Here is a 17360-nt window from a genome sequence, read left to right as displayed (position 1 = left end):
ACTTCCTGCAGCAGCGATGGTCCCTGCCAGCCCCAGAGTGTGAGCAGCCTTGTCTGGGACTGATCAATGCCCCTGGCACTTCCTTCCAAAACCCCAGGAAAAACAATTAAAACCCGATCGATCCTGCAGGCAGCTTTGAATATGCATAAGTGCACACTTGACCTTCAGTGGTCAGGCCAACTTCCACCCCAGCTGCTTAGGTAGTTTGCTCAGGTATTGCGGCTGTACCAAATGACCTTGATCAGGAAAGCAGAATGCGATGCAGAGATGGGCCCGGTGCTGATCCGGGGGCTGGGGCATGTGCTGCCAGCTCCCTGCTGCTGCTGCTGCTGCCTTGCCAGGGGAGGCAGCCTGAGGTTGGCAGTAGCACCCAGCTGCCAGGAGCTTTCCAAAGCTGTCCCCGTGGCTTTCCCGGGATCCTGCCAAGTCTCCTGCTGTGCTCCCTCAGTTGCTTCTGGCCAGAATCCAAGGGATGTCTGGGCTGGGAAGGCAGCCTGTGATATCGTAGCTCCCTGGGCAGGGACACCCTGGTCTTTACCCGTCCGGGGATATCCCTTCCCCAGGGATGGCCCCTGCTGCTGTCCAGCCACTGGTGCTGAGCATGGGATCCTTCCTGTGCTCTGCCTGACTTTGCTCTGTGGGATGGAGCCCAGGAAAGGGAGCAACACATGGAAACCACTTCTGCCACCTGGCAGCTGGGTGGCAGAATCCCATCCTGCACCCCAACCTCTGGCTCCCCCCACCCCACAGCTGGCTGGCCTGCATCCTGATCATGGCACGGAACATACCACAGTGTTTGTCAAAGGCAAAGGAAATCTCCCCGTTGTGTACACAAAGCGTAATTTCAGTGAATTATGCATAGACTTAATTAGTAGTTTTAATTGCTAATCATCTCCCAACAGGATTAGCAATGCTGTCTATTAATTATCTGTGGAGCCCCCTGTTTTGCTAAGGCAGGAGTAACAAAGCAGCATGAATGGCTACATGGGCCACTAATAAATTAACTCCCCCAAGCCCTGTGGCTCCCGGGGGGCTGCCAGCAGAAGGGGCTGCACAGCGCTGGATCTGCCCGCTCTAGACAGAGCAGCAGGTAGCAGGAAAGAGAGGCTGCCAGGAGGTCCCACCGGCAGGCAGGTGGCTGGTGGGCTGGTGGGGGACACCTCTCAGCTCTGGTCACCCAGTTCATTCCCATTCCTGCTGCAGAGAACATCTCCCTGGCATTTGCAGCCTGCAGAGAGTGTCAGCAATGCCCTGCCACACTGTGGCTGCGGTTAGCGATGATCCCCCGCTGCAGGAGGGAGATAGGGGCTGCTGGATTGACCTGATCTCATCTGGGGACAATGGCCCTCACGGCAGCAAAGATAGTGCCAGCATGAGCGACACTAAGCACACGCACCCTTCTTACTGCTCACAATGCCTTCTGAGCTTAATTCCTCAAGATGAAGAAGATACGTGGCTGTCAGGCTGTAATTACAGCCGTGCGTGTGACATAGAGGCCCGGCTGCTTTTATGTTTGCATTGTCCAGTGGGTTTCTGTGCTGCTTGGGCTCCCAGCTGCCTTGCTCCCCCTGGAAGCCCTGCCAGAGGATGCTGTGGGTATGAAGCAGGCTCCCTCCAGCCAGGCTGCAGGCTCTGTGCTGAGCAGCTGCTGTGGGGTGAGCAGTGCTGGTTCTCAGTAGGATTTGTCCCAGTGATGGAGAGCACTGAGGCAATTGGGCTTGGAGGTGGAAAGGAGAGGGAGCTGGGAGGGCTGTGCTTGCCAGAGGAGAAGGGGCCTGCTGGCCAGGCCAGCCTGGGAATGAGCACCCCTTTCCAAACCCCCTGACTCCTGTTGGTGACCCTGTTAAGGCAGGAGTGGGTGGATGCAACTAAGGGACATAGGGGATGAGCTTATAGCCCCTGGCTTGCCCCACCACAGCACGGCAAAGGTGGCTGTGAGTGATGCAAAGCCCTCTGTCACAAGGGCTGTCATGTGTACAGGACACCACCAGAGGCTCTGAACACCTCTAAGGAGAATCAGGTGGGACAGTGCAGGGTGAGCTCTTTGTGTGGGCAATTCCAGAAGAGCTGCTGCAAGGGTGATGTGCGGGTTCACACTGAACACGGTGAGCACAGACACACATCAACCCCTGAACACAAACCCACTCCAGCCCCAGGAGCAATCAGACCTGGGCAAGTACAGAGCATGCGTGCATGGGCTATGTCTGACCCTCTGCTTTTCTCTTCCAGGCGTACAGCTTTGCCATGGGGAGTTGGCCAAAGAACGGGCTCTTAGACATGAACAAAGGACTGAACCTACAGCACATAGGGAGGCCTCACAGCGGGATAGGTGAGTGATGCTGCCCCGTGCCATTTCCATCCCCACAGCTGCTGCTCCGGGTGTGTGGGACATGCCTCAGCTCTAAGACATTGTCCGGTCTGGGGTGCTGAGAGCAAACTAAAGGACTGCAGAGTCCCCAGCTGGTGGAAGGGATAAAGATGTGTCAGGGCAGAATGGGCACATGGATGACCTCTCTGTCCCTTGCACATGCCACTGTGCCAGACATACCTGTTTGTCCCTCTGGTTGGGGAGCTGCTAAACTGCTAGCTGCTCCTAGACTGCTCTAGCAGTGCTTGGGTTAAGGCTGGGTGTGGACAGCACCAGGTACTTGAAGCACAGTGCAAGGATCCCCAGGCTGGGTGAGATGCTCTCCCTGTTGGACCAATCCTCCAGTTGCTTGGGATGCTGCAGTCCTTGGAAAAGATGCTGTACTGCCTGGCTTGAGAACTGGCTGGAACACACTGCAGAGTGAAGATGTGTGATCCCAGATGGAGAACTGAATCACTGTCCTGTTTGCTAACATGTATGATGAGTTTTGTGGTCCTGCAGCATGTTCCATGATAAACTGATAAACAGAGTTCTGATATAAACAGTGGCAGAGTTCCATGTATCCCCAACTCCTCTGCACCAGGGATCAAAGGGATAGGAGAGACAACTGGCCCAGGACACTGAAGCCATATATCTGCCTGCTGCTTAACACTGGAGATGCAGAGGTGGTACAGCAGCAGGCTGTGGTACAGGCAGGAGCTCAGATTTACTGGGCTCTAGACAGGGCTGTGACTCAGGGCTGCATCACTCTTATCTGTCTTGTTTCTCTGTGGAGCAGTAGATCGCCTCTTGGAAATCTGTAGTCAGGTATTCTCTCTTTCTCCCAGCCCTTCATCCACAGTGACTTCTGAACATTAAAGTTTGCAAGGAGGTAGGATTTACTTGGAAGTCACTGGCTACCAGGGCCTTGAAGAGGCTGTTTAATATTGTTTCAAGACTCTAACCATTAAACTCTCCAATCAATCCAAGTTAAGGAGATGAATTATTTAAAGCTCACCAGCTTTTAATTAGCAGGCTCCTTTTGAACTATGGATCTGGTTGCATTATTGACAGAGGTAGCATTAAAATTTGCTTCCCTGCCTGGGAGCAGATTTGCTTGGATTGTGTGCCATGTTGGGAGGATCATGGGGAGGGAGCAGGAAATGCAGGAGTTGTGTGTGCATGTCCTGCTCTGTGGACTTGGGCTTTTTCTGGGGTTTCCTGGTAGACGCAGAGCTGGTTTCTACCTCATCATTCCTCATTTTATTTGTATGATGAGCTCTCTTGTTGCTGTCATCCCTTACACCAAGTGCCCCCATTCTCTGGAGTATCATCTGTCTGCTGTTGGTTTCTGCCCCTTTATCTCAGTGCTGTTGTCTTGCACACGTGTGACTCCTCTGCCTGATAGAGTTCAGGGATTTGCTGTTCATGTCCCTTCCCATTCCAATCCTTTAGGAGAAATTTGCCAGACTCCCTCTGTGGAGGAGCTCTCCCAGTACAGGGTGAGCCATGGGCTAATTGCTCATGGAAAGAGAGGCCCACCACCCAGGCTCCCTTCTCGCTCCATCCCAATGGCAAACCTGCCTTTCCCACACTGCTTGGAAGGGGTTTTACATGGGTGCTGTGAAGGATGCCAGGCCAGCAGTGTGACAGTGTGACATCTCCTTGATACTGCCAGTGGTGCACGCGTGCCATGTGTTACAGCCTGCTGGCTCCAGAGCAGATCTGTCCTGGATGTCTGCAATGCTCTGACTGCCTGCAGAGGTGGTAGCTTCTGGCACTATGTGCCTGGTGGCTTTACTGCAGGCTGAGTACCCCAGAGTGAGATGGAATCAGGGAGAAGAACTCCTCCCAGCCAGCTTGGCACCAGCAGGCACAGCTGCTGTCAGGGCTGCTGGCTTCATGGCTTATTGCCCCGTGTCCCTCTGGGAGAAGGCTTGGGGCAATGCTGGTATCTAGAGAAATGCCTTTCCTGGCATTTTTTCAAAGAACCAGCGTCCCAGTTTTCTGGCCACTTCATTTCCCAGCCTGGCCTAGGCATGGATCAGGTGTTGGTTCTAGTGACAGCCCAAAGGTTCCGAAGCCAAGGGCTGAGGAGGGACTGCTCATTGCAGAGGCAGCCTGGCTTGCTTGGGTCCAGCACTGCTGCCTCATCCTGGAGATACTGTCAGTCCTCCACAGCCAAGTCCTTCCATATTGGCCACTGGGAATGGGCATAGTCATCCCAATTGCTGATGGTCACCCTGCAGCCTTACCTCTCTCTTCTTCATGCTTTTGACTGCCCAAGTGTCAGTGTTGGGAGGAGCCATCCTTCCCTTCTCTCTCTGACTCTATGGAGCCTTGTTCCCAACACAGCCCTCCCTTTTCAGCCAAATAAAGGACCCCTAATCAAGATCTGCTGCAGAAGGAAGTGGAGAACAGTGAAAACTGTTCTCAGCTGCCAGCCTGCCCACAGTGAGACAAGGAGTGGCTGTGGATCTGGGGATAGTCCCATGCCATCTGGAGCCTCCCTTCTCTTTGTGCTCAGCCCTGGAGTGCAACAGCGTTGAAGAAATGTTAGGGGGGAGTAGCCTCTGATTTTCATGGCCCTCATGGGTCGCTGATGGCCAAAAATCTGCAAACCAAAGAGGACTGAGAAGGGAGCAGCAAGGAGATTTGACAGCCAGTCTTACCAGTTTCACAGGTGCCATGCAATGTAAGAGTGTCTGTGCAGCTCCTTTCCTGGCAGTTTGGGGACGATCCAGGGAGGTGCAAACATTCCTGTGAAGCCTCAGCATGCTTACGCAGGAATGCACAACACGGATGTTTCCCTTCAAATCTGACAGAAAAATTGCAGTGGATAGCCACTTGTTTTTGCAAACAATTTGCAAGGAATTTTGCCGTCTTGCCTGATGGATTCTGTATTGCTTTGTTTTCAAATCACCCTCTGTTTCACTGTCTAGTGAGTATCTGTTCCAAATCCCTGCACTTGACATGCTCTGGAACCAGTCCTGTTCTGTTTCATCTTCTTCCCTTCATCATGTTCAAAATCTGCAGAGTTCAGGGTGCTTGACACCCTGCAGGGCCAAGGCCGGATTCTGGATGGGAAACACCTTTAGCATCCAGTGGATACAGGCAGGATGGGCTCATGCTAGAGCACAATGGGGTCTCCCCACATCCCCTGGAACACAGCTGCACATATAGCAAGTTGCTGCACAGAGCTCAGGTTCTAGCTTTGTCTGGTTTCTATTCATGAGCACGTGAGCTGCAAAGCTTATTGAGGGGTTAGGAAAGTGATTTGTGTTTCCAAATACACCAAAATGTATCTGCATACACTGCAAATACAGCTGCCTTGGGATGGGATGGGTGCAGTTTGTGCCATTGTGTTCTTGAGAGGGAAAATGTAAAGGAAAGGGGAAAATGTACATATTTCAGGATAAGAAGATAGAAATAATCCTGCTCCAGAGAGTAAGGATGCAGGAATTCCTCAGAAAGGAGCAAAAGGGGTATGAAGCCTATTCTTTTATGCCCTTTCTCAGGTTGATATTTCAGCTCTCAGGATTCCTTCTGGGCTGAATGTGTCCCTTGAGACTAGAGAGGACATTTTTTTGCAATTTCCATCTCTTCTCTAACACAGGTTAGATATTTGTCAGCTCCAGTGTGGGCTGTAGAATCTTGGGGTGAGAAACTTCTCTTTGTCTGCTGTTTTCTTGGCCCTCAGCAAAATGAAGTTGAGTCTTGCCAAGAAGTTACTCAGGCTTACATATATGGGGACATTGCCATTCTTAACACATGTGTTTGAGGCAGTGCTTGCCAAAAACAAGCTTCGGCTTTTAATGGGAGTCTTGGCATTCACAAGCAAAGATCAGCATTCACAGGCTCCACACCAGTGGAGCTGGGTACCTCTGTTGGGCTCTCTCTGCTGAGAGTCAGAGACTCCTACCAATCAGAAGGATTAAAATCCCAGGTTTTAGTTGTGATTTAAATAAGACAGCAGATCACCTGGATTCAGAAATTGTTCTTCTTCTGGTTTTGCCTTTTTTAAACCTGTTTCCCTGAAAAAAAGGTCAAATTTCACTGAACAGCATCTGTCAACCAAATGCAGCTTTCCTTACTACTGCCCAGTTATTAAATCTGGTTATTCTTTTACTCATCCAATACTCTATTTTTGCTACATTTATTTTGATCGATTATGTAATGTAATATGCCTTTAGTCTTAGTTTTTAAATATTTTTTACATTAGAAAAATGGTGAATTACTATTTGTTCTTGAAGAGTTGATGATTAAATTATTACTCATGATTGCTCATTTGGATGAAAACTGTAATGCCATGCTAAAGCACCCCAGTGGTAGTTTGAATTGATTTTATTAGGAAAATCCTCTTTCCCGTGCAAATATTCACTACGGAAGGAAAAGCAAATTTCAGAATACTTTTTAGGTAAAAAAACCTGGTACATGAAACCAAAGCAAGAAGTGATCAGTGAGCTGGAGGAGTGTTTCTGGAAACCTGCCTTTCAGGGTATTAGAATGAGTACATCTCATACTCTCTCACCTTGGTTGGTTGGTTTGTTTGTCTTCACTGATTATTGGGAAGATAAAAGACAAACCTTCTTTCCCATTTTCAATCCTTTGTTGTTTCTCAGTTCTGAACAAGCCAGTTCTTGAACTGAAAATATACCAAAAACCAGCAAAAAATTTCCAAAACTGCAAAAGTAGCAGCTCCTACTGGGAAAGTTTTTTTCTCATTTGTCAGCTCTGCTTCCCTCTCCAGTGCATTGGCTGTCTTTAAAACATGACATTATCCCTTGCTACTGATCTTTTTTGAATGTAATTGAATATAATTGAATCTTTAAAGTTTAGGTTTTAGCACATACATTATTGTGATTTAGATTTAGCTGTAAATGTCTGGTTTGGGGGTTTTGGGGGGGGGTGGGGTTGTTTTTTTTTTTAGGGGAAAAACAGTAGCTAGCTCCTGTGTCTCTTGCTAGTGAACCCTCAGTACCCATCCCAGGTGACCAGGAGGTCTGATCCCGTAGTAGTACCTGTCTTGACATGGTGCCTTCACTGGGCTGTTTTACTCCAGCTGTCAGACTCCTGTGAGCTCCGAGCCTCTGCACAGATGGCTTCACCATGTTCCCTGTTCTGCAGTTGCCCTGGCCAGGGCTGTGCCGTGCTCCCTCTGTGGGAGCAGAGATCCAGAGATCTCTGGATGCCAAACAGAAAAGCCACACCTGCCCGGGCAGGTCAGCAGCCCATGCGGTGAGAGACCCAGCAAGGCACCGCGCCTTCCCGGCTCCATCTCTCTCTTTTCATTTACTGATTGGAAATCTCGGAAGGTTAGGGTGTGATATTGTTCTTGATCCAGAGCATTAATTAGGCCTCGGAAAGAAGAAGAGGAATTGCGTGTTTTTAACAGTGAGGTTAATGGGATGCTCGCAGAGTAGACAGTTTTAATGAGCTTCAACTCGATGTGCCGTGAGTTTACTCTTTGTGTTAAAAGGGTCACACTGCAGTAGTTTGATGTGGATTGTCTCCTGGCCCCCAGTGTCATAGGTGAGCGTCTGTCAGAGTCCAGTCAGAGCGCATTTACTTAGTGACACGATTCTAATTAACTATCTGGAGCTGCCGCCGCCGCGGGGAGCCGGGGCCGCGCTGCCGGGGCCCCGCTGCTGCCCGGCCGAGCCGCGCGTGTCCGCGCGTGTCCGCGCGTGTCCGCGCCGCTCCGCCCGCCCGGTCTCGGCCGCGCCGGCTGCTCCCCGCGCTGACACTGACGGGGAGGGAGCGCTCGCTGAGCGCGGCGGCAAGTGACGGGCCACCCGCCGTAATGGGACCTCGGGCTGTCAGCCCAGCTCTTCCCCTGGAGCTTGGCGGGGGCGGATGAGGCTGTGCCTCACCCTGCACGGTGCTGGAAGTGTGTGGTCCTGGCAGCTTGCTGGTCTTATTTCAGCCTGCTCTCACTCTTCTCTGTTTTCCTTTCCTGTCTTTCCTGTCTCTCGCAGCATCTGTGGGATCCTCAGTCATCCTTGGTGCCCATCTGCCTCCTCTGCATCAGGGGAGGGGGAACAAAGAGGTGGACAGCATTTTGTCAAACTCCCCTTCAAGTTTTTGACCACATTTCATCCCACTCCATGTGGCAGAGCCAGTCCCACCCTCCTGGTCCATCCCAGAGAGCCTTGTGCTCCCCCAGAGCAGGCACACCCCGTTCTTTTTGTGCTCGTTTCCCAGGGGAGGTGGCGCTTGCACGGCACCATCCTTCTGCTGAAGGATGCTGAGAGGGAGAGCTGAGACCGGGGCTCACTCCTGCGGAATGGGGCACTGCCCCGCGCACAGTGGCCCCAGCTCAAGGCAGAAGGGAAAGGACTCTGAATTAAATAATTAAAAGAGACTTAAGTAAAAAATCAACAGAAATGTCACCAAATGAGCAGTGTCATTTTGAATTAGCGCTCATAAAGGTCAGGCGGATCCAGAACAGGTGGAGCGGCTGCGTGCTGGGTGTCGCGGCCAGGCGCCGTGTCCCAGGCAGGGTACAGGGTACAGGGTACAGGGTACAGGGTACAGAGACCGGCAGAGCCGCTCCGGGGGACCCGCGGGGCCCTGGGCACGGGGACAGCGCGGCTCGAGGGGTCCGGCTGCGAGCACCGCGCCCCGAATCCCCGAGGAGCGGCGGGGAGGGAGGGCTGGCCGGGGCAGCCGGGTAGAGGACGAGCAACTGTCAGAGTCCAGTCAGAGCACATTAACGCGGTGACATGATTCTAATTAACTACCGTGAGAGGTGTCACAGCTGGAAAAGCAGTGAGCAGAGACAAGCTTTTAAAAAAAGAAAAAAGCAATGTGACAGTCTTTTTTTTTTCCCCCTCTTTCTTTTTCTTTTCTTTACCCTTTTTTTTTTTTTATTTTTTTTTTTTTATTTTTTTTACTCTTGTGTGCTCTCTCCCCTCCATGTGGGAGTGGATCTAAAGATAATTAGGATGTCTGGCTGCCTGGGAACCTGAGCCGGGGCTCTTTTGCTTTCAGTCATTTAAGTTTTCGACATCTCTCTGAAGGGACTTGGTGGCGCAGTGGATTACTGCGCGCCAGAGTGACAGAACACTCTTCTAATCGTAAACCCTTTTTAGAAAGGATTCTGCTCTCCCTTTTTCCCCTGGAGCAGCAGGGGGTATGTTCTGATCACTGCAGCTCTGTTCCCATACATGCTACAATGGGAAACTCAAGGTCTTTCAGCTGTTTCCTGCAGTTAACAAAGGAGGCACAGAAGAAAGAAAGGAAGGATGATTGAGTGTTTGTGTTGACTGCACTCACCCCTCCATCCTACCCTGCCAAAAGTTGATCATGTGCCCATCTGACCCCACTGCCTGACAGGGGTGTAATGGGCTTGTCACACCTTGTCCTTGGCTGAGGGCTCGAGGTCCCAAAGAGCAGCCTTTGGAGGGAGCATGAAGGCTGCAGGGACTTCAGCTGCCTGAGAAAAGTCAGGGTGCTTCCATGTACTTCTCGCAGCCCCCAGGCAGGCAGTGGCAGTGCCTGCTCCGTGGGGATGTGTGGAAGGTAGGCTCGAGTCCCTCTCTTATAGCTGGAAGCAGTTGTTTGCAGCATCAGTGTTAAACTGAAAATTTAAGAGGGATTCCTGGATTGTTTGCTATGCTGCAGTGCCTGGGAGGCCCAGCTGCAAACTGGGGCAAGTCTGTCTCAAGGCTCAGATCTGGCTGGTCCCCAGCAGGATGGCATTGCCATCATCTCAGAGCTGCCCTTTGGCACAGCAGCAGCTCTACCCTCTTCCCCTGGCTTCTGGTTTTAGGAAAAGTGGTGGGCACTGTCTCCCTTGGCAGTAAGATTTGCTGTCCTTCCCTTCCTCTCTTCCACCCATGCCAGTTGTGATCCTAAGCCCAACACCTGGCCCAGTTTCTGTCCCCAGTGACAGATGAGAAACCTTTTAAATACATTTTTCATATCACTGTCAACTGTTGTAGTGCGAGCACATGAGAGGCCAATGGCTTGTATTGTATTTGTATTATGTCTGCTCTGCTTTAGTGATCAGCCAGTCCCAAAACCAGGAGTGTGCAGACCTGAACTGATCTGTGGTGTGGAGACCCTTGCACTGCCTTGTACTCATCGCACTCCTGGCTATTTGTCCAGTCTTTTTAGTTGTCTGTGGCTAAGCCTTGCAAAATATCCCTCTCACGCACTACTGGAACAACCCTTGCACTGCCCGAGCCCTGTCCAGTATTGTGCTGGGCAGGTAGAACATCTTTGCTAGCACTTGTTCTCCTGCCCCTGTAACAGAGCACTTCCCAAGCACCATGATGCACCCTCTGACACAGTGAGATGTGTTAGGTGAGAAGCCTTGGAAGATCATTAACTTTCTACAGAGCTTTTTCTGTAGAAAGTAGCAACGTAAAACACCCAGTGACATTTTGATTTCCTGTAGATTCTTTTGGTGCCTTGGTGTCTCTGCAATATGTCCCAGACAAAGCTAAATGGTAGAGTGTCTTCCCTTACCTGTGAGGAGGGGAAGAGTTTCCTGTTAATGAATATAAACATCTCAGGAATGGATTGCCTGCCCTGCTCTGCACTGGACTCTGGTGGAAGGTGTCTTTTAATGTCCTACTGTCCTGCAACAGCAGTTTGTCCCCAAATCTGCCTTTACATGACCGCATCCGGGGGCATCACAGGCAGGCTGTTGTCCCTCTCAGGTTAGCCCTTGTCTCCAGAGTTTGGGCATCTACATTGTCCCCTCTCTGTCCTCCCTAGAATGCACAGGGCTGGTGAGCTCTGTAGTTTGCCTTTGCGAGGAGGAGAGACTCCTGCTCAAGTTTTAGTAAGGATCTGCCTTTAAGGAGAGTGATGGCAGAGGTGCAGAGGGAAGGCTGTGTCAGCAAGGGACGCCAGGTTTAGAGCTGCCCCGCTTCACCTAATGAGAACCGATTGCAAGGTGCAGGAGGGCAGGGGGTAGCAGTCAGCCAGAGAGACTCCACCGCAATTTAACAAGTTTTCATTCCCCTGAGTTCCCTGATAAGACCCCCCTCGAAGTCTGTACAGGAATTCATAAGAATAGGATAATTAGGATGTTTCAAAGCTGCGACCCTCAGAGGAGTCCTTGGATTAATCTGTTTTTTCCCTTAAAGACATCTGTAACTACAATCTTTGTTTCTCTCCTCTTCTTCCCCCCCTCCTTCTTTTCCCTTCTTGTCTGTCTCTGTATCTCCTGTCAAACCGTGGCAGACATAAATGACAAAGAAATCAGAAAGAGAGATCAATGCAGTCCAAATTAGCACTTGGAGATAGACTGTGCTGGAGATGTCAGAGCCTGACCCCAGTTGATCTGCCAGCCTCCACTGGTGATATTATGCAAATTGCATCCATCTGGCAGAGCCCAGTAAAGGACTAATGGGGCAGGGAGGTGGCCAGGACCAAGCACCTTTGGGAAGGGGAGAGAGATGGGGGTCTTTGGGGAGGGGGGGTCCATGATCGACGGGGGAGATAAGATACTGCATTGGCTTTCTTTGCACTCCTGGGTGGATTAAAAGCCAAACTCCAGATACAAGATAACCAAACTTCATTTTGCTTTTTATTTTATTTCTTATTGCTCCCCCCACACAACCTAGTACCAAAAAGAAGGGGGGGAAAAAAAGGTGATTCTTGGTGCTCGTTTCCTGCACGTCATTACCACTAATGGCAGTTTGAGGGGAGAGACAAAGTCAGGGAAAGAAAGCAAAAAAAAAAAAGAAAAAAAAAAAAGAAAAAAAAAAGCTGGCTGCTTAAAAGACTGTTGTAATAGGAGCATGGATAATAGAAATCTCAAATTACGGTGATCGCCTTGTTAAGAAGTTTGAAAATACGGCCAGATTGTCTTTAATGAGAGAAATATGGCTGTTAGTTAGTGAAGGAGGAGGGAATGGACCTTGTTTCAAGATCTGTAGCTCGCCCATCAAAGAGGCACTGTCTGTTTCATTTCAAAATCCTGCTCCTCTGCCTGATATTAAAAATAGTTGTTAAAGGCTTTGACTAGCAAGACGGTTCTCTTTGACTTCCTACTCTCTTTCCACCTCCCCCAAAAGACTTCGCTAAGATAACTTCTGCTTTAAAAAATAGCTAAGCAAGGAAAGAAAGAAAGACTAAAGTTTTGGGGGCTGCAGGATGATACTGCCTCTGTCTCTCCAGGGTGCCTGGAGCTTTAAGCCTGAGCACTGCCAGCACCGTGGCCATTCCCACCATGGCAGAGGGGAGCCTCCTCTGTGCTATGTGCTGCTGTGCTGGGATGAGCACTGAGATGAGGTACCACCACTGCTTTCCTCTTGGTAGCCCTGACCCAGGCACAGGGCAGCAGTGGCTTTTTTGCCATCTGGACCCCCATTAAGTGCCATGATGCTGCTTTCCTTTGGTCTACCCCGAGCCTGGGAAGTGGCACCAGGCCAGGGCTGAGGATTCAGAGAAGGGCTCTGACAGAAGCCAGGTCTGGCAGCTGCCAACCACCCCCACCTCTTGTGAAGAGCTAAGGGGCACCTCTGTGCTGTTAGGCTGTGACCCGTAACTCCTGCCTTGCTGTAGTGCTGACAGTCCCCTCTTCATTCTCCCCTGAAATCAAAGGATCACATTAATTGGTTTCAGGATCGTGGCCCCATTTCCTGAGTGGCCTGTTTAAGATAACGAACTCAGAGTGTGTTAATAGCTGGTATAGCTCAGCAGAGGATCTAGGAACAAGGCCTGGATAGGGAACATGCTTCTGGGTGGGGAAGATGGGCATTGACACATCAAAAGTCTGTCCAGTGCTGTGTTTTTCCCTGTTCTTATACAAATCATTGTGATTCCTTTACTCCCAAGTTGCTAACATTTTGAAGTCCCAGGGCAAAGGACACTGGCCAGAGGGGAGAGCTGCACCAGCCAAACTGTTGCCTTTTCCCAGCATGGTCTTGCTCTTTTCATGGGTCTGCAGTGGGATCAGAGGGGATCTGCTCGAATCCTCCATAGCTTGAGGCCCTTCCCAAAGGCAAAGCTGCCACTGCACAGGTTAATCCCAGCTGTGCCATTGATCACCCAAGTTCTGGCTTGCTCCTGATTCTGCAGGAGAGACGCACAGTGTGCTGCACTGGGATGACAGTGTTTCCATCTGTTCCTGAGAGTCATGAGCAATCCAGCTCCAGCTTGGAAGCTGCATTCTTCTAACACAGAAGAGCCTAAGCAGTTTCTCGTAGCCTCGGTCCTGGATTGGGCTACCAGTGTACAGGACCTGGAGGGGAGGCAGGAGGAGAGGGTCATGATCACTGCTAAGGGTGGCTGTACTAGTCCTTGCTGCTGGAGCCAAGATTCCATGTTCAGTACTGCAGCCTGACATGTCTGCCCTGTGTGCCTGGAGGTCTCTGAAGAGATGGCATGAAGGCATGGCACTGGTGCTGCTGGTTGCCTTAGCTTCCCAAGGCATGCATCTCCCTGCCTGCTGCCATCTCTTAGCCAGGCCCCACAGGGAAGGGGACCTGTGGCACTGCCGCCTCAGGAGCCTTTCCCCACGGGCTCTGCAGACAGAAGGACTCCCAGCCCTTTACCCTAAGGAGGGCACAGCAGCACCACCTTGCCAGGAAGCCCACTCCAGCCCTTAGCTGCCAACTGCCTGGTGCTGGGGGTGTTGGGGCTGGGTCGCCTCTCTTGTGCTGTGTGCTTTCAGCCAAGAACCACTGATTTGGCTCTGTGTGCATGCCCAGGAGTCTTAGGGCTTGGCAGCTGGGTCATCTCCAGCACCCACAAAGCCTCCTGCTCATGCTCTCCCCCTCTGAAAGTACATACATAACAGCTGAGAGAGGCAGAGAGGGAGAGAAAAGAAGAGACACCAGCTTTGCCTCCACGCTCCCATCCAGAGCAGTCTCCTAATGAGAAGAATATGGCTGCTAGTTAGCAGAGGGGTGTGTCCTGTAGGCTAAAATGAGATAGTTACACTGCACTGATTGAAGGTTGAGGTTAGAGGGCAGCACAATTATGTTCAGGAGATTCAAGGGCTCTGTTTGATGCGGCAGTTCTAAGCTCCCAGCCAGTGTCAGTAGTTTAGCTCAGGGTTTCTTTTTTTTTTTTTTTTTTTTTTTGTGGGCTAAAGACAGGAAGGATAAAAACTATGGGAATGAGTTGTTTCTATTATTATAAAGTGGTGTGAGTTTTCTTTTTTTTAAACCACCAGTTCACCCCCCTTTTGCTTAACTGTTTCCTGATCATTATTTTTTAAGCTGCTCAGAGGGAAGAAGAGCGCATCCCTTTCCCCCTGGAGAGTGGTTCTGAATTTCCCCCAGACAGGGAACGTGATTTTCTGTGTCCACTTCTGCTCAGTTCACTGACTACGGATCAGGAAAGCAATTAGCAGTTCAAATTATGCCAGCACCAAATTCTTTGTCTCAAAATCATGGGTTAAGAGTTGCAAAAGAACCTTAATTGTCTGGTGCTGAACTAGATGTTTTTTTCTGAAAGCATTTCCAGTGCTTAGGGCTGTTTATGGGGGGAGCCTCTTATGTTTCGAAAACTGTAGATCCTTTTCCCAGAGCCTGCAGCAGTGTTCAGGCTCTGCAGCAGCATCTCTGGGCTCTCCAGCCTGTCTCCCATCAGCTGGCTAGCTGCCTTGCAGGCAGCCATGCATCATCTCAAGATGATCCTGGTGACTGTCGCCCATCTCCACTGTCCTCTAGCCCGTGTGTAGCTCTCTGGTTGCTGCACACAGCCTCTGCCACCTGCATGTGCTGCAGGGAGGTGAGGACCAAAGGGACTGCTGGCCTGCAGCAGCAGCACATGACAGCCCCATGCTGCCCATGGAAGGAGGCTGTTGCTCTCTTGGTGGCAGCACCCAGCCCTGCTGGGCTGAACACGAGATGCTGGCCTGCCCATCTCATCCACCTCATCCTTAAGGATGAACGAAGGGATGCCTGCCCCTTTCTCTCCTCGCCTGCTCCCCAGGGCCTGTTTTGTCCCAAGCCCACACTTTGCATTGCCTTTTGATCTGAGTGACAGCCTGGTTTATTTACTCTAATGGTTCTCAGCTTTAAATGTTAATTCCTCCCTGAAGAAAATGTCTTTTCAGGATGAGTTGCCCATCAGCAGAAACATGGAGGGTGTGTTGGCATCCCCAGCCTCTGTGCAGAGCCAGGCCTTCACCCAGTGGGCAAGAGCCTGGGAGGTGTTGCCCAGGGAATACCTAAGTGGCTGTCACCACTGTGGTTGGGCTGTCCCAGGGACACCTCATTGCTGGGCAGATTGAGGTGGCACAGATGCATCCCTAGCATCGCAGTTCATCCCTGTGCAGCCCATTTGGCACAGTGTCACACACCACTGTCACAGCCCCCCATAATCCCAGCTGCAATTAGGGGCTGATGGATTGTCCCGGGCCAGGGTCTCAGTACAGCCCCCTAACAGGGACGAGGCACACGCAGAGATGGGCAGGGGCCTGCTAAGCTGCCACCATCCAACAACAATTTCTAATCTTGATTGGAGAGGAGGGCGGTGGACTGGGGAGGGAGAATCAGAGATAAATGTTAGCTCATTTCTTAAGTAATTAGTTACCTCCTCATCCCCATGTTGTAATTGTGAACAAGCTGTAATGTTTAATTAGTGTGTAAATGAAACCCCAATTTCATAATGGCTGCGGTGACAGCGCTAAGTGAGACAGGCACAGAAGGGGCCGCATTGTTTCAGCAGGAGATGAAGCTGTCGCCCAGCAAGCCAAGCGTCTCTGGGAGAAAATGGAAATGATAAACGAAGTGAGGCTAATTAGCAAAATCCTACAGGCCCCACTGATGGTTCTCATCAAGGGGAGGTAATGAAGCGGGCGGGCCAAGCTGAGGGGGGATTAATTGGAGCTGATTGCTGCACATACAAGCACGGTAGAGCAGTGGATGCAGGGATGCAAACTTTCCTGCTTTTCTCTTTTTGCCTTTCCCCAGACCCAGCTGTGGGTAGAGCCTGTAGGGAGGATACAGGTGAGAGTCTGGTCCTGAAGCAGGCAGGACACAGATGCAGAGGGGTGTTCCCTGCTTGCAGGTGTTTGGGCAGAGACACATGGGCACCCATCCCATGTGAAAAGCACAGTATGAAGGATCTGAAACATTGGAGAGCTGCTGCAGGGCTGGTTTATAGCACAAGGAGGATTAGAATTCTTCATTAGCTCCCTTCGTTAGTCCCTCCTCCTGTACTGACTATATTTTGAGTGTAGACATTTGGAGAGTAAATAAAGCACCTCTGCTTGATGGGTGCTAGAGAAGGCATGAGTCCTCCCTGCTCCCCCTCTGGGTGAGAGTTTCTGCAGACCTGATACCTGTGGCAGCACAGTGTGGCAACTGAGCCAGAGCTCGCTGTGGTGGGGGAACCTGGGGCATTGTGGAGCTGAACTTTATCCTTTCAAGCTGTGTAAGAAATGCCCTTTCTGCAGCTGTTGGCACACAACCCTGATCACATTGCATTACTTAGTGACATTTCAGGGAGCGCACGGAGCCCCGCTGCCAGTGGGCTCGGTCCCAAATGTCCCATCCCTGCTGCGGGTGGGGTTTGGCTGCCTGCGGGCCAGGCTGCCCCACAACCTGCTCTTTACCTGCTGCCAACTGAATATCAGAAGTGAGCAAAAGCCTTGCCAAGCAGAAGAGAGGACAGCAATACCTCTCTGAGCTTGCATTAGTCTGTCCAAGCAAGTTATTCATGGCTGCATGTGGAACCATAGTACTATGAGCAAGTGTTTTCAGTGTCTCAGCCTCCTTTTCTGACAGAAAATGAGAGAGTGAGTTGTCTGCTTGACAAGTGCCCATACCTGGGATGTCCAGTACCTGCCCAGAGTCATTGCATCCCTTCCTCATGGCATCTCCAAGCCCCCTGCTGCCTCTCTTGCTGAGTAATGAGAGATTTCCCTGGGCCTCCAAGGGCTCTAAAGAGGGACTGAGCAATATTATTTATTCAGTTGTTTACAGAAGCGTTTGATCGGGAATAGTTCTTCACTGCCAGCCTGTTGTGTATTATTCATTGCAATAATCTCTGCAGATTGTGATAAACTGTAACTGCGGCGGGGCAGCGCGTAGCTGGG

The 17360-nt window shown here is 50.9% G+C and overlaps 1 protein-coding gene across 3 annotated transcripts in view; it reads left to right on the top strand.

The window, feature by feature from the left end:
- Window positions 1-17360, top strand: part of ERI3 (ERI1 exoribonuclease family member 3) — a 129533-nt gene that overhangs the window by 90696 nt on the left and 21477 nt on the right. For 2 of the 3 annotated variants that reach the window (XM_056497123.1, XM_056497124.1), the window contains exon 7: window positions 2230-2329. In XM_056497123.1, the coding sequence (XP_056353098.1) occupies window positions 2230-2329 (100 nt within the window). Of the gene's footprint in view, window positions 1-2229; window positions 2330-17360 lie in introns of those variants that run through there. The other variant, XM_056497125.1, reaches the window with a different exon arrangement.

Source organism: Oenanthe melanoleuca, chromosome 8 (genome assembly GCF_029582105.1).
Source record: "Oenanthe melanoleuca isolate GR-GAL-2019-014 chromosome 8, OMel1.0, whole genome shotgun sequence".
Classification (NCBI taxonomy): Eukaryota; Metazoa; Chordata; class Aves; order Passeriformes; family Muscicapidae; genus Oenanthe; species Oenanthe melanoleuca.
This window is presented reverse-complemented; position numbering and strand designations above follow the sequence as displayed.